The 15,429-nt window shown below is 39.0% G+C and overlaps 1 protein-coding gene across 20 annotated transcripts in view; it reads right to left on the minus strand.

The window, feature by feature from the left end:
- The window catches only part of dst (dystonin), a 617,802-nt gene that overhangs the window by 167,233 nt on the left and 435,140 nt on the right, over window positions 1–15,429 (minus strand). For all 20 annotated transcript variants that reach the window (XM_087979186.1, XM_087979173.1, XM_087979215.1 and 17 more), the window contains 3 exons: window positions 14,381–14,510; window positions 5,519–5,718; window positions 3,127–3,622 (listed from right to left, as the gene is read on the minus strand). In XM_087979186.1, the coding sequence (XP_087835312.1) occupies window positions 3,127–3,622; window positions 5,519–5,718; window positions 14,381–14,510 (826 nt within the window). The remainder of the gene's footprint in view (window positions 1–3,126; window positions 3,623–5,518; window positions 5,719–14,380; window positions 14,511–15,429) is intronic.

The following is a 15,429-nucleotide window of genomic DNA, read 5'->3' on the forward strand; positions in this document are numbered from 1 at the left end:
TCATAATTCAATTCTATTTGGAAAGTTAGCACTAGTTCTTTTGCACAGTGCATCCCAGATTAAACTCACTGTATTAAAATAAATCAACTGGCACCTGCCCATCTAATTAGTTCTTTCCAATAACGTTAAATAACTCTGGTTACCAACTCTCTTGCCAGTTTCTTCCTATTTATGTTATTAAAACACCTGATAATTTTGAGCATTCTTCCTCTGCTCCACAGACAACATTCCCAACGTCTCTCGCCTCTCCAGAAAACTGAAATCCCTCACCCAATACCTTTTTAGCAAATAGGGCAGAAGAGATTTACAAGGCCTTAACATCCTTCCTATAGGGTGTTGTGCAAAATTGAACATGATACTTCAGCTGAGGCCTAATTCATGCTTCGTAAAGCATAACATCTTTGCTTTCATGTTGTACTCCCCTGTTTATAAAGCCAAATTCCAAATGTTGCTTTAAGCAGTGTTGTAAAAGTTAATGGTTCTGAAAAAGTTAATATTGGAGACTGTATTAAGCTTCAATCAGCCTGATGATGTCAGATAAGTTTGGAAGGAGATAAGGCAGAACATCCTTGGATATTTTGGAGCGCAGACCTGTATCCAAAGGTCTCCTGAATCCTAGGCACAGTGTGTACCAAGCTGGTGTAACTTGAACCTAATTGTGTTAAAAGTTTATAATATATCATAATATTTGGGAATTCTGAATTTAAAGTAAGCATAAGAAATTGATTTCAGCCTTCAGTCCTGCAAAGGTGACTTGTTTCTTTTAAAAAGATGAGAAAGTAATTTTTAATGAGTTCAAACCTAATTTCCAAGAAAGCATGTGATTTAAGCTAAATTACTGAATAAACTACCTGGGGAGTTAAATTGTGAAACGTTTACAATGTTGAACGTTTCATGACATACAGAAAGACAGACTGGGACCATAATCAGGATTCACTTGAGAAGAGCAAATTCATACCACAGACTGGCAGTTTAGTTTGCGGTAATTAAGATTTTCAGAGCTGGAAAGAAGCCCTATAACTATTCAGCAGTTTAATTAAACAGGGTTTTTCTTCAAATTCAATTAGGAATTGTCAGTGAAGTAGCCGATTTCTGTGTATTTCTGAAGGAGACACTAATAGAGAGAAACACATCAGCTAAATATATAGAACATTGCCAAAAGGAAATGGTTACAATCTCATCTATTAAGTAAGTTAAACAGTTAAGATAGGAGTGATCTTTCACTGGGATTGATTGTCTTTCAAGAATATTGCAAGGCAAAGGGTTTACTCTTAATTTTTCCTGTTTACGTTAAGTTGTACTACACAGAGATAACCAAACTTCAAAAACAAGTTTCCATGCAATATCTGACTCTTCCTTTATTATTGTTAGCTTGGATCATAAAATTATAATGTAATAAACTACATCATGGAATAATCTACTCACTGATGCCCAGTTTGGATCCCAGCCAGCACCTTCCAAACCCACAACCACCAGTCTAGAAAGACAAGGGCAACAGATACATAGGAGCATCACCACCATCAAGTTCCCTTCCAAGCCGCTCACTATCCTGACTTGGAAATATATCACCGTTTCTTCAGTGTTGCTGAGTCAAAATCCTGGAACTCCCTCCCGAAAAGAACTTACATGCCAATCTACAATACATGGACTGCAGTCGTTCAAAAAAGCAGCTCACCACCACCTTTGCATTGGCAAGTAAATAGAAAAGGGCAATAAATAGTGGCCCAGCCACCGCTGCCCACATATTCCATGACTGAATTTTTAAAAAAAGTTTAAAACTAGAGGACCTTCTTGTTAAGACTCACTTGTGGTTGTTTCTCTATCAATTTGGATCAGGCAGATGCTTGGACCTTGAGAGAAATGGTGGCAAAAACTTGCTATCCACAAATAACACCTTCACACAAATACACAAATAACTATTTTCTGCGCAGGCTGAGGAAAGCCCACCTCCAAATCCTCACCATATTCTACAGAAGGTTCATTGAGAGTACCCTGAACTGCTGCATCACTGTCTGGATCAGGAACTGCACCATCTTGGATCGTAAGACCCTACAATGGATAGTGAGGACAGCTGAGACGATCATCGGGGTCTCTCCTCTCTCCATTACAGACACTTACTCCACACGTTGCATCCGAAAGGCTAAAAGAATTGTGGAAGACCCCACACACCCCTCACTCAAACTCTTCTCCCTCCTGCCACCTGGCAGAAGATACCAAAGCTTACTGTTTCTCACAGTCAGACTCTGCAACAGTTTCTTCCCCCAAGCCATCAGGCTCCTTAACACATTATAATCAGATTCTTTCCCATTTGAAATTCTTTCGTATTGCTGCTAGAAAAACGTCTATTATTCATCACTCCTCTGTTACACTGTAACTAGCGTGTTTTGCATTTCTTATGCACTTTATGCCGTGTACGATTGCGTAGTTTGTGATGTCCATGTAGCACCCTTGGTACTGGAGGAACTCTGACTTATTTTTACTGTGTAGTTGTACATGAAAGAAATGACAAATGAAAACTACTCTACTCTAAAGATTTATGCACATCCAGGACTCCATTTATATTTCTCTTTTGAAATTGCACTTTTAAAGTTATATTGTCTCTCCTGATTTTTTTTCTTTCCAAATACATTATAAATCATTAATTCTCCTATTTTAAAATTTATACAGGTCAACTGGTCATTAAACCTATAAGCTTTTCTTCTGGTCTCTGTGCAAAGAAACCACCGTATATGATTTTTGGGTCCACCAGTGTGAACTTGCAACATAGAAAAGTTCAAATTGGCAATTACATAAAATATAGGGACGAATTTTGGCTCTACTCTACATTAACTTCTGAAGTATAAAGGAAATTGAAACAGATCAACATAAATCAGAAGCTGCTTGAGTGAAAGGGTTGACCAAGCATGATATAAATATAGATAAATACGCCAGACATGTTCTTGCATCACTGTAATTCAGATTAAATTGTTAACTTGCTTTTACTCAAATGCTCTATCCTTGCAGTACTTTGTTGTAATTTCAGATTTGTATTATTTGTAACTTGTAGAACCATTGACAAAGTGAGCTTGAATGTTTTCCAGCAACAAGCATTCCTTGTTTCATGAATTCTCAGACATCCCCACTCACCTGCTCTTTCTTCTAGATCTCGGTAGGGTTTCAAAACATTGTCCAACTGTCTGCTAAGCTCGGCCTTCAGGTATTGTTCACCAACGAGGGCTGAGATCTCCTCACAGATCCTCTGGGCCTCCTGCACTGACTTTTCCTCCCGCTTCAACTCCGACCGGATTTCACTGGCTGCTTCCAGCTGGGATTTCACGGCTTCGGGTTGGGACCCAATGGCCGGTTGATCAGCCAGCTTAGTTTCTAAGATGTTCAGCCTGGCTGAGAGGTCCCGCACTAAACTCTGGTACCTGCTGCTTTTGTCGATGGCCTGATCGATGAGGTTGGACCGGTCAACCAGCTGCCCTGTCAGGTTGTCCCATTTTTGTGTGACGGTAGCCAGCTGATTGCTCACAACGCCACTAGCCACAGCAGGGTCATCTGATTGACGCAAAATGCCATCGGCTGCCGTTTTCAACTGTTCATGCTGTGGCTTTCGTGTCTCAAACTCCTTGAGCAATATCTGTGAATGACAGAGAAAAATCAATACAGTGAAGCAGGGAAACCAACTTTAAGGAAGTAATCTACAAGTTCTGAACAATACAGAACTGCATCAGTGAATATCAAATACTTTTCTTGTTATAGTATTACCTGGGCCCAAATTTACCACAGGTTATGTTTGTTACTTGTAACATATGTGGTGCCACTGCATTCATATTGTGCACCTGCAAGATTCAAGCGCTTCTAAAATTCAAAAATGGTTCACAGAAAATCTCGGTCAGGTGGAATACATTCTGCACCCACTCATCACAATGAAATAAAAACACAAAGATTGACATTTATTTTTATATTGATGTTTTGTATAGAAACAGGCATTCAGCTGAACTACAGAGCTTTGAAATTTGCTGCTTTTATTACACTGCTTCTCCGTCTCTTTCTTATCTCCTGAAGGTATCCTCTGCAACCAACCTTTTTGACAAGGCATATGGTTTGTTGTTAAATTATGTTCAATAACAATCCAGGTGAGAGGTTACATCTTTGTTCTTTTCAAGATTATAAACAGATTTGGAACTTAGGCTACTATATCACTGAAATGCCAGAAAAGCTTTGCAATTTGGAAAATTCAAGAGGTGAGCATTTTTTTTTTAGCTGTGCAGAAGACTGTTTCTTTCAAAGCAATAAAGGAGATATTTGACGCAGATGCCAAGCATCTGTGTGTTCAGGAAATTCTGCCTGACGACAGGTCTCTGATTTGTTGAGTTGCAGTTTGTTACTGAATTGTATGTGCAAGGGCAACCGAGGGCATCCAGTCTTCAGCCAAAGGCATCTTCCTCCCTCTCTCTCCATGTTAGGAAAAACTAAGAATGTTTAAATAAAAGGAATTCTAACAAGAAAAGATCTACATCCATTGGATCAACTAATGAAGTGAGGAACAACCATCACTTTATAGACATCATGTCATCATTGCTAAAGTCTAAAGGAACTGAAATTTATCCCACACCTGAGCCTGGGCTTTTGATCTTTGGAATTTTATTACTTGCATATTTTCTTTTCATTCCTTAATATGTATCAAACCGTCTATCTTTTATCTGTCTTAATTGTGACCGAGTTTATGGATATTTTGGGGCTTCTAAGGAGGTTGGCTTTAAGTCACATAGCAGTAACTTAGGAAACTTCCTTTTTCTTTTCTCTGCAGTTTGTTAAAATTAAGTGCCCTTACAATAAACATTTATTTTCTGTTCATGTAAAAACCTGGTGTGAATTGCTTTTGTCCTGAGTAGCAGTCAGATGAAATGTTGATCTTGGTAGCCTAATGGGACTTTATACATTTTGTAACAGCTGTGAATCAGTGGGGCACAATTATTGTTGTACTTTTTCCAGTTAAGTTGTGATAATATTCTGATTGCATTCCATAAACTTTCTCCCATGCCTGTCCATCTTGCCCTATCTCTGCAATCCCTGTCTCCCAGATCTATGGTGTTCACCACAACTACTCCCATGGGTTCATCAATGATATTCCTTCCATCACGAGTTCTGAAATGAGATGTTTGCTGGTGATATATGACATTTGCAATCACCTTTGAATATGAAAAGCTAATTTCATGTGCTTTCAATTGCACACCTGATATTTGGATCAGGTTTAAAAAAATAACCTTTCAAATGACCATCAGCTCAAAATGTGGTTGCTTGGTCCATCATGCCTGTGCTAACCTTTTTGAAAAACTATCTAAAACTTCCACTGCTCTGGTCTTTCCCTGGAGTCTGGAGAATTTTCCTCATCTCCACCTTGTCCAATTCTCTTTTGAACTGCTCCATGGCAGTTCATTCCAGATACCTGCACTCCACCACAAAAAACTAAAATCTCCTCAACACTGTTGGTTTCAGTTGAAATGTTCACTCAAAATTACTTCCTCCTTACCTGGACTTGTTGTTTCTGATTATTCAACATATGTGGATCAATGGAAAGTGGTCCAAGCACATTCATCATTAGTTCCTTCTCAATAAGCCACTGGCTGAGCTGCACCTCTGCCATCTCAAACTGAGTAAGGAAACTGGATGACTCCTCCAACTTCTGCTGCCGGTCTGCTGCTGACTGGCTGATTTGTTGACATTTTGAATCTGAAAGACAATATTGAAAATGCATCCTTTTTTTTCTGGAGAAACTTTCCTTAACAACCAAATGTTTACAACTCAAAAGTGAAAGCTTTTCTGTCATGATGAGATTAGTTCATGGTTAACGGATCTTGGTCTAGTTGGATGAAACTATTCATCGACATAGTCCACTTCCGTGTCACACATAGAGTGCGTGATAAAACAGCAAGTGGGAAAGCACAGCTGAAGACTGACAGAATGGGACCTGGAGACAATATGCAAGAAAGTGAATACAAAATGAGCAACAGGTAAGTTCGAGCATAAAGAGTCATAAGAGACTTACATCACAGAAACAGACCCTCCAGTCCAACCAGTCCATGCCAATCATAATCCCAAACTAAACTAGTCCCACCTTCCTGCATTTGGCCCATATTCCTCAAACATTTCTTATCCATGTATTTATCTAAGTATCTTTTTAATGTTGTAACCATACCTGCATCCACCACTTCCTCTAGAAGTTAATTCCACACATGAATCATTCTCTTGGGTTAAAAAAAATGCCCCTCATGTCTTTTCTTAATCTTTCTCTTCTTACCTTAAAGATATGCCTTCGAGTATTGAAATCCCCACCTTAAGGAAAAGACACTTGCCAGACATCTTATCTAAAAACCTCATGATTTTACAAACCTCTATAAGGTCACCCCTCAACCTCTGACACTCCAGTGAAAGAAGTCCCAGCCTATCTAGCCTCTCCTATAACGCAAGCCCTCTGGTAACATACTGGTAAATCTCTTCTGAATCCTCTTCAGTGTAATAATATCTTTCCTATAACAGGTGATCAAAACTGGACACGGTACTCCAGAAGGTGCCCCACTAATGTCCTGTATAATTTCAACATAACATCCCAACTCCTAAATCAAAGGTCTGAGCAATGAAGGTAAGGATGCTAAGTGTCTTCTTAACTATCCTATCTACATGTGATGCAAACTTCAAAGAACTATGCATTTGAACTCAGAGGTTTCCCTGTTCTAAAACACTACTCAAGGCCCTACTTTTAATTGTATTAGTCCTGCTCTTGTTGTTTTACAAAATGCAATACCTAGCACTTTCCAAATTAATCTCTTATCTGCCACTTGTCAGCCAATTGACCAAATGTAAAAAGAAAGCAGGATAGACTATGTACAGAGTCAGATACAGCATGCACAGTCAGCACAGCACAGGACCAGAATAGGCACAATGAGATAGAGTAGACTGGGTGAAACAGAGGTTTGTGAGTGAGCACAGTGAATTAGATCATATAGAGTGAGCACAGGAAGTGCTGAGAGAGATAAAGTATACAGAGCTAAAAAGAAGGATAAAGCAAGATGAGACAAAGCATGTGCAGAGAGCTCAAGAAGAAAGAGAGAACAAAGAATGAGAAAATGGGCAGGGTATGTATGCACAGAGGAAAGACACACTCTGGGGAGAGATGAGGAGATCGAGCTTGTAGGCAGAGAGAAAAAGAGAATTCAAACAAATGAGAGCATAGAACAAGTGGCACAGAAAAAGATGATGTCAGATGGAAAGTACATACAGCTTGGAAGGGAACAGCTTCAACCTGGAAAAGGGTGGAATAACTGGGGGAAGATATTGGGGTTAGTGGGAATATCACTGCAATATCAATCCAAGCTAATGTTCTGTGCACATCCCACCAAAGCAGATGTCAAAAGTCCAATGCAATGAAAATCTGGAATAAGAAGCTCACCATGTAATCACTGCCAACTGGCATAAAATCCCATCTGGATTCACTATTGTCCTTTAGAGAAGAAAATCTGTCATTCATGCCCACATATGACTTCAGACTCATGTCAATGTGATTAAGTCTTAACTGCTGTCTGGGCAGTTCGGGATGCGAAATAAACATAGGCCTATCCAGTGAAGTCCACACCCTACGCACAAATTTTTCAAAAACTAGGATCCAATACAATAGACTGTGAAAAGGGGCTCAATAATGATGTGGTGGCAAGAGAATGTAGAAATAATTACAACCATTGTATATTTTCCTAATTTCTTTACACTGTTCACTTGAGAGATGGGCATCATTGGTGAGGACAGCATTTAACCTGTTCCGAAGTGTAATTAAGAAGGTGTTGCTGAGGATTTTGCGCTGCAGACCATGTGGTGAAGACCCATCCACAGTGCTATTCTTTAATGTCTTCAGAAAACCCAATATTGCATAACAGGCATAGTCAGCAACTCACAGATGAATCCAATAATTTTTCTCAATAATCTTTGAACGTAATTGTTGGGAACTGGACTGAGCAATGATATTGCCAATCAACTTGACAGGAGATGCCACCGACGGTGTCCACCGTTTCCCATATTAGATCACTAATGACAATATATGGAAACAGGAAAATTGAGGCACCAAAACATCATCTATGATGGTAAATGTAGAAAGTTGGTCTGTACTTACAAGGAGGCCAAACAGCTGTGACCTTAAAAAGAGGACAGCAATGAGTGCCAGGGGACTGATATCCAACACTATTACAGCCCTGATCCCAACAAGTATTCATTCACCCAATTTAACTAATTTATCAGAGATATTTTGAGCAAGTCTCAACCAGAGTTCATTGGGAGGAACCAGTAGATGTGTTTATTTGGACTTCCAAAGGGCATTCGACAAAATGCCTCAAAAAAAATTATATTATTACAGCTCACATTGGCATGGAAAGAGAACTGACTAATGGACAGGAAACAAGGAGTGGGGATAAGGTGTTTTTTTCAGATTGGGAACCTCCCACCAGTGGGGTTCTAAAGGGATCAGTGCTGGAACTGCACTGCTTACAATATATTCATGATTTGGAGAAAGAAAGTGAATGTATTGTAGCCAAATTTGTAGATGACACAAAAATAGGTATAAAGGCAAGTTGTGAAGTGGATGCAAACAGTCAACAGAGAGATATTGATAGGTTACGTGGGCTAAAAGTTGGCAAATGGACAATAATATGGGAAAATATAAACTTATTCATTCTGGAAGAGAGAATAAAAGAATAGAATGCAATATAAATGAAGAAAAATAGGAAAAAAAAACTGTGATACAAAAAGGACTTGGATTTGTGCATGATGCACATAAAACTAGCACACAGGGACAGCAGGTAATCAGGAAATCTAATGGAATATTGGCTTTTGTTTCAAGGGGTTTGGAGTATAATAGTAGGAGTGCTGTGAGCAGTTTTGCTCCATTTATTTAAGGAAAGATATTAGTTCATTGGAGGCCATTCAGAGAAGATTGGGATGATCCCCAGTTTGAATGGACAAGTTGGGTCTCTACTTACTGGAGTTTAGAAAAATGAGACATGATCTCATTGAAACATATAGGATTCTTAAGGGGCTCGGCAGGGTAAATGCTGAGAGGATGATCCCAGTCATGGGAGAGTTCAGGACCAGACAGCATAGTCTCAGAATAAAGGAATGCTAATTTAAGACTGAGCTGAGGAGGAATTCCTTCTCTTAGAGGGTAGTAAATTTGTGGAATTCTTTACCACAGACTGTTGTCAAGGCTGGGTTGTTAAGCATATTCAAGGCTGAGATAGACAGATATTTAATCGGGAAGAGAAATAAGAGTTGTTTGTTGAAAAGGCAGAAAAGTGGAGTTGAGAATTAACAGATCAGACACGATCTCATTGAATAGCATGGTAGAATCAACGGGCTGAATGGCATACTCCTGCTCTTATACTTTATAATCTAACAAAAAAAATTGTTTAAATAATGTGAGTAATTTCCCTTCAATTGTTGAATAAGATATTGACATTATGCACACTCAGACTTCTCTCCAACCGGAACATTAGCACAGAATATCCAACAATGGTCACTGTCTTCTTACAATGCTGAGTTGCTTTTTGGCATATTTCCTGATGTCTGGTGCTGACAATGGATGCACAGATCAGAATTAGATTCTATATTCTAGCATGGCTCACCATGTTAATTCATCAGCAAGTAACAAGTATTGTGCCAAGCTCATTTTCAGCTGAGCTGCTTTCAGCAGAAAATGAATCCTGCTCCAAAGAAAACATTTATAATTTAAATCACATCCATCTATCAGCTTCAGCACTAGAAATAAGAGGGGAAACAAAACATTCAAAGACACTGAAACTGCTGCTGTCAGTTTGAGCTTACTCTTTATTTAATGAATATTTACTACAAATTCAATTGGCGAGTTTGCGTTAAAAAAAGAGAAATACAAACACCAGAAAATATTTGTGTTTTAATGCAGCAGCAGTGAAAGGCGCACTAAAGGATTTAATCCATAAAATGGGGCCTCCTCCCCCTCATCATTTTAAAAGACTTGGGAAAGGCCAGTGTTCGACTGGTGGTGGACAAATTTAAAAGTCACACAACACCAGGTTATAAACCTGTTGGACTGTAACCTGGTATTGTGTGATTTTTAACCATTTTAAAAGAAGTTGACTCAATCAATAATTTCATCTCACCAAGCACTGGGGAAACATGACTAACTTAACAAAGAAAGAACAAAGAAAATTTACAGGGCCTTTGGCCCTCCAAGCCTGAGCCTAATGCTAACAGTCTGTAGAATTAGCAACACTGAAAGAGACCACTCAGAGGCTTATTTTTAACTGAAGGCTTTCCTTTCATATGTTAGTTTCTCTGTCAGTCTTGAAATTCTGACTGTTGTAATATCCCTTTAAGAGAATACAGAGTCATAGAGTTGTACAGCATGGAAGCAGACCTTTGGTCCAACTTGTCCATGACAACCAGATATCTTAATTAATCTAGTCCCATTTGCCAGCATTTGGCCCATATCGCTTCCCTTTCAGATACCCATCTAGATGCCTTTTAAATGTTATAACTGTACCAGCCTCCACCACTTCCTCTGGCAGCTCATTCCATACCCACACCATCCTCCACATGAAAAAGTTATCCCTTAGGTCCCTTTTATATCTTTTCCCTCTCACCTTCAACCTATGCCCTCTAGTTCTGGACTCCCCTATCCTGGGAAAAAGGCCTAGGCTATTCACCCTTTCCATGCCCACATCTGTGTAAATCTTTTCTCCACCCTTTCAAGTTTCACATGAAAGATGTTGTGGAAGGGAGACCAGAACTGAACGCAGTATTCCAAAAGTGGCCCAACCAATGTCCTGTTCAGCCGCAACATGACCTCCCAACTCCTATACTCAATGCATTATGTAAATGTTCAGAGAACCAGGATACAAAACAGCTTGTCACCAGGGAATAGTTAAGGATGCTTGTGCAGCTGAGAATAACATTGTAAAGCTGAATGCTAAGTGAACCTGTTTGCTGCAATATACATGTTTCTTTGTGTAGATATATTTGTATATATAATAGATAGTGTGTATCAAAAGTATATCCTTTACAGTGTTCAAATGAATTATAGTTTACTAGTGCTGGATGTGAGTTTGCCAAGTTTGTGTGAAGGAACCATGAAATGCAACACTGACTTCTCAGTTTATCCAGATGATGGTCATAAAACTGAATGTCTTAACACTGAATTCTTAATCATCTTTTGTCAAACTCATGTATCATTGCCAATGCAATTCTGTTAAATAAACAAGCTTCAAGCATAATATCTGGGAACAAAAGTAGCATGAGAGCTTTTTTCAGGAGGAGGAGGAGGAGATTGGATTTCAATCTAGTCTTGATTAAATAAAGGATTTTTTTTTAAAAAGTGAGTAGCAGTCAACTTACAGAGCAACTTGAGGTTTGTTTTGAAGTTTTGCCAGAACACAAGAAACAAAAATATATATCACTTAACATTTTTCACAATGGAAATAAATTAAATAATGAAATGTATGGAGTGCAATATCATAAGAAATGAAAATGTCCTATTGCATTAAATTATGTAATGGTTTTGATAGCCTTTAAAGAAAAAAAGAGAAATGACCGCAGGTCAGTGTTCACCACATGCTCAACTTTCATCACTTGATTTGAGATCTGTTGTGGTGCATTTTGCAGTTCCAGATAAATATCTTAATTTTCTTTACATCAGATTTATCTTTTCTGCTAAGACTGCAAAAAAGACATTTGCTGACAATATGTGGTGAAGACAGGGAAGTCGGGGCAAGGGGAAAATGTGAGATGGAGAGAGAGATGGGCTGGAATTGTGATGGTGAAAATGAGAGGGGTATCAAGGGCCTGAAATGGTGTGGAGCTGGTGGGTAAAATGGGAGCAAGTTGAAAAATGGGGGTAAAGTGGGAGGGAGAGAGACAGGAGAAAAGAAAAAGTTAGATAAAGAGATAGGTTGAAGGGGAAAGAGGCAAGTGAAGAAATCATGGAAGAAACAATGAGAGAGAGTTCATTGGCTCCAACATTAATTTTACAGCAGCCACTTCTACAGTAGATTACAAGTTGAACTATAGTGGCACAGTGGTTAGCACTGCTGCCTTACAGCGCCAGAGACCCGGGATCACTTCCCACCTCAGGCAACTGTCTGTGTGGAGTTTGCACATTGTCCCTGTGTCTGCGTGGGTTTCATCCGGGTGCTCCGGTTTCCTCCCACAGTCCAAAAATGTGCAGGTTAGGTGAATTGGCCATGCCAAATTGTCCGTAGTGTTAGGTGAAGGGGTAAATGTAGGGGAATGGGTTGCTCTTCGGAGGGTCGATGTGGACTTGTTGGGCCAAAGGGCCTGTTTCCACACTGTAAGTAAGTAATCTAATCAATGTAGCAGAATAAGGTGAAGTAAATGGAGATCCACTTGGGAAAAGGACTTTGCAGTAACTGTTGAACACAAACAAAATTGCATAAAGGAAGCAGCTCAAAAGAGATACAGATGCAAATGGCAGGTATGTCAGGCATTCAAAACTAACCATTCACTGTACAACAGAGAAAAATACCCTTTTCATAAGAGCATTTCTATTGAATTAAACTTTCTTACAATTCCTATTTATGTTTTGTCTATTTATTTGTGCTAAAGCCTTTATTCTTTTTGCAGCAGTTACATTTGGTTAAGCACTGGTGTTTCACTGAGAACGTCTGTGTATGCAACTCGTCATCTTGACAAAAGAGACAAGGAAGCTATTTACTGCAGAGTAAATCTTAAAATATTATAAGAGGAATGATGAAGAGGTCACAAGAAAGCAGCCCCATGATGGCTGCATTTAAATTAAGAATACACAGGTCTGTTTGTGCATTAAACAAAAGGGTCAGCACTTTCCCAAAAGGTTTGTTTCATAGTACAGTGAAGTTTGTGCATTTCAGCAATATAAAATTGTGCTTTCATGCCAGATTAGGTTTACAAGATCATGGGAGTTAACTGATATTGTGGTAACTAACTAGTAAGCAGATGAACCTTACTTTTTACTTCTGTTCATATGTTAATTCTTAAAATAATGCAGTTATAACTCAGACTGTGAAGGACTTTGGAATGTCAAGAGATTGTAAAAGGCACAATATAAATTCAAATCATTTACAAAATATCAAAGTTAAGGGCAGCCTCTGAGAAAAGCAGAAACAGAGTTAATGTTTCAGGTCAATCCCCTTTCAGCAGTTCCAACTCTGGTTTTCTCTCCACAGATGCTGCCAGTCTCATGTCCCATAAATCACAGCTAGCAAGTCAATCCAGGGTACAAGATCCCATTTTTTCTAAAACTGGATTTTGTACATACTCAGTATACATGTGGACCCCTTTTTTTCAGCCATTCAGGCTGTCCTTGAAATAGTAGTTAGCTCAATATTCACCTAATATTCATGTTTTACTTCCTGGTACCTTGTACTTGGGCACAAGTGTTCAAGTAGGTGATACGAATTGTGTTGTGAAAATGTGCAGGAGTTTAAGATATACCCATGCTCTGCATTGGATGCAGATCACAATTCAAAATGGTGCCCCCCCCTCCCCCACTACACCGGTGGTTTACATTGATACTCAGCCCACGAGTTATTGGAGGAATTTTCCAAAGGTTTTGAAGGTTGACTTCTCGGCCAACTTTCTATTGCACTTCTAGAATTTTCTGTTTTTATTTCAGATTTGAAACATTTGCTTTTCTGCTATATTTTGGCAAAGCACAACAAAAGTAAGTTTCCAGCACAAAGTTCGTTGCCTCAGTTTGAACAGTTAAGTTCTTGAGTAAGGAACAATTTTCAGTTCTGTGCATCCAAAGTCTGCAACAAAACAAAAACCTAGCTGCAAACTAAGAAAGTGTCCATTCGCTCCAACAAACCATTTTCTAGCATCCACAGAATACTCTTGCTATTGTGAAAGATTAAGTGCTCTGAATCTTAAAATTAGAGCTAGACCACTTAGGAGTGAAATCTGGAAGGAATTTTTGACACTACTAGAAATCTGAAACTCCTTCTGCCAAAGTGCTTTGGAAACTGGGAGGTCAATCTAACTTGCAAGACTGGGGTCAACCAACATTTAGTGGAGTTTAAAGCTTGTGAATCAAAGTTGAGTAAATTACGATTAGGTGCAGATGACTCATGATTGAACTTAAAGGTGAAACAGGCTCAAAGTGTGGAACCTATTCCTGTTCTTATGTTGTTATGTCCCAGATGGTTCCAAAGGTAAAAGCGCACAGTATTTAATCCACCATACCATCTCAGCTCAAGCAAAATAATTCTAATGGCTTTAACTAAGAGAGAATGCATGACAGCTTAGCTATTTAACACATTGAATAATTAACATTACAGTAAAACTTCTATATTGTTATCTAAAAAGCAAATTGACACATTACTTATATAATCCAGCATCTGCCTCCATTTCCCAGCTTCTGGAGCGTCAGTGTTCTCCTCCAGCAATAATGCCAACCTTTCTTTCACCTGTCCAACCTTGCCAGTGTTTTGGTTCAATTCAGCTTCAAATATCTGCAGCAAAACAGAATTGCTAAGATTTAAACAAGGTCAAGATGGCTTTGTTTCCAATCTGCCATTTAAACACAACTGAAAAGCACATGAATCAAAAAACTACTTAATTTGGTTAAGATCAGATAGATAACAAGGTGCAAGTACATTGTTTATCAAATATACATTTCATTTAATGAAGCATATTACTCTAAAATTCCTCATACTAAAAACACGAGGCACAAAATTATTCAATGGAATATTTATAGCAAACAACTGAATTTCTTTTTTTGCAGGAGCCAAACTAATTAGAGCTATACATTTCTACTATTTTTAAACATTCTTATTTTATCCTAAATATTTTAAAACAAGTACTTAAAATATTTTAATCACAGCAGTAACACTCAGTGAATAGGGAGCCAAACCATTTTCATAGGAGGCAGTGTTTAACAGTTAAGAGGAGAAAGTGAGGACTGCAGATGCTGGAGATCAGAGCTGAAAATGTGTTGCTGGAAAAGCGCAGCAGGTCAGGCAGCATCCAAGGAGCAGGAGAATCGACGTTTCGGGCATGAGCCCTTCTTCAGGAATGAGGAGAGTGTGCCAAGCAGGCTAAGATAAAAGGTAGGGAGGAGGGACTTGGAAATACCTAGCGCATTTCCAACGCCCCTCCCCCAAGTCCCTCCTCCCTACCTTTTATCTTAGCCTGCTTGGCACACTCTCCTCATTCCTGAAGAAGGGCTCATGCCCGAAACGTCGATTCTCCTGCTCCTTGGATGCTGCCTGACCTGCTGCACTTTTCCAGCAACACATTTTCAGCTTTAACAGTTAAGAACAAAGTGAAAATGTTTGTGGTATTCTGGAGAATCTTGGTGATCATTTCTCATTACCAACATACGGACCAAGGCATCGCCCACTGTTAGATTCTTTGGGCATCCTGACAAAT

The sequence above is a fragment of the Chiloscyllium plagiosum genome, unplaced genomic scaffold (assembly GCF_037043375.1).
Source record: "Chiloscyllium plagiosum isolate Xiang-an unplaced genomic scaffold, Cpla_swu_hap1 HiC_scaffold_3, whole genome shotgun sequence".
Classification (NCBI taxonomy): Eukaryota; Metazoa; Chordata; class Chondrichthyes; order Orectolobiformes; family Hemiscylliidae; genus Chiloscyllium; species Chiloscyllium plagiosum.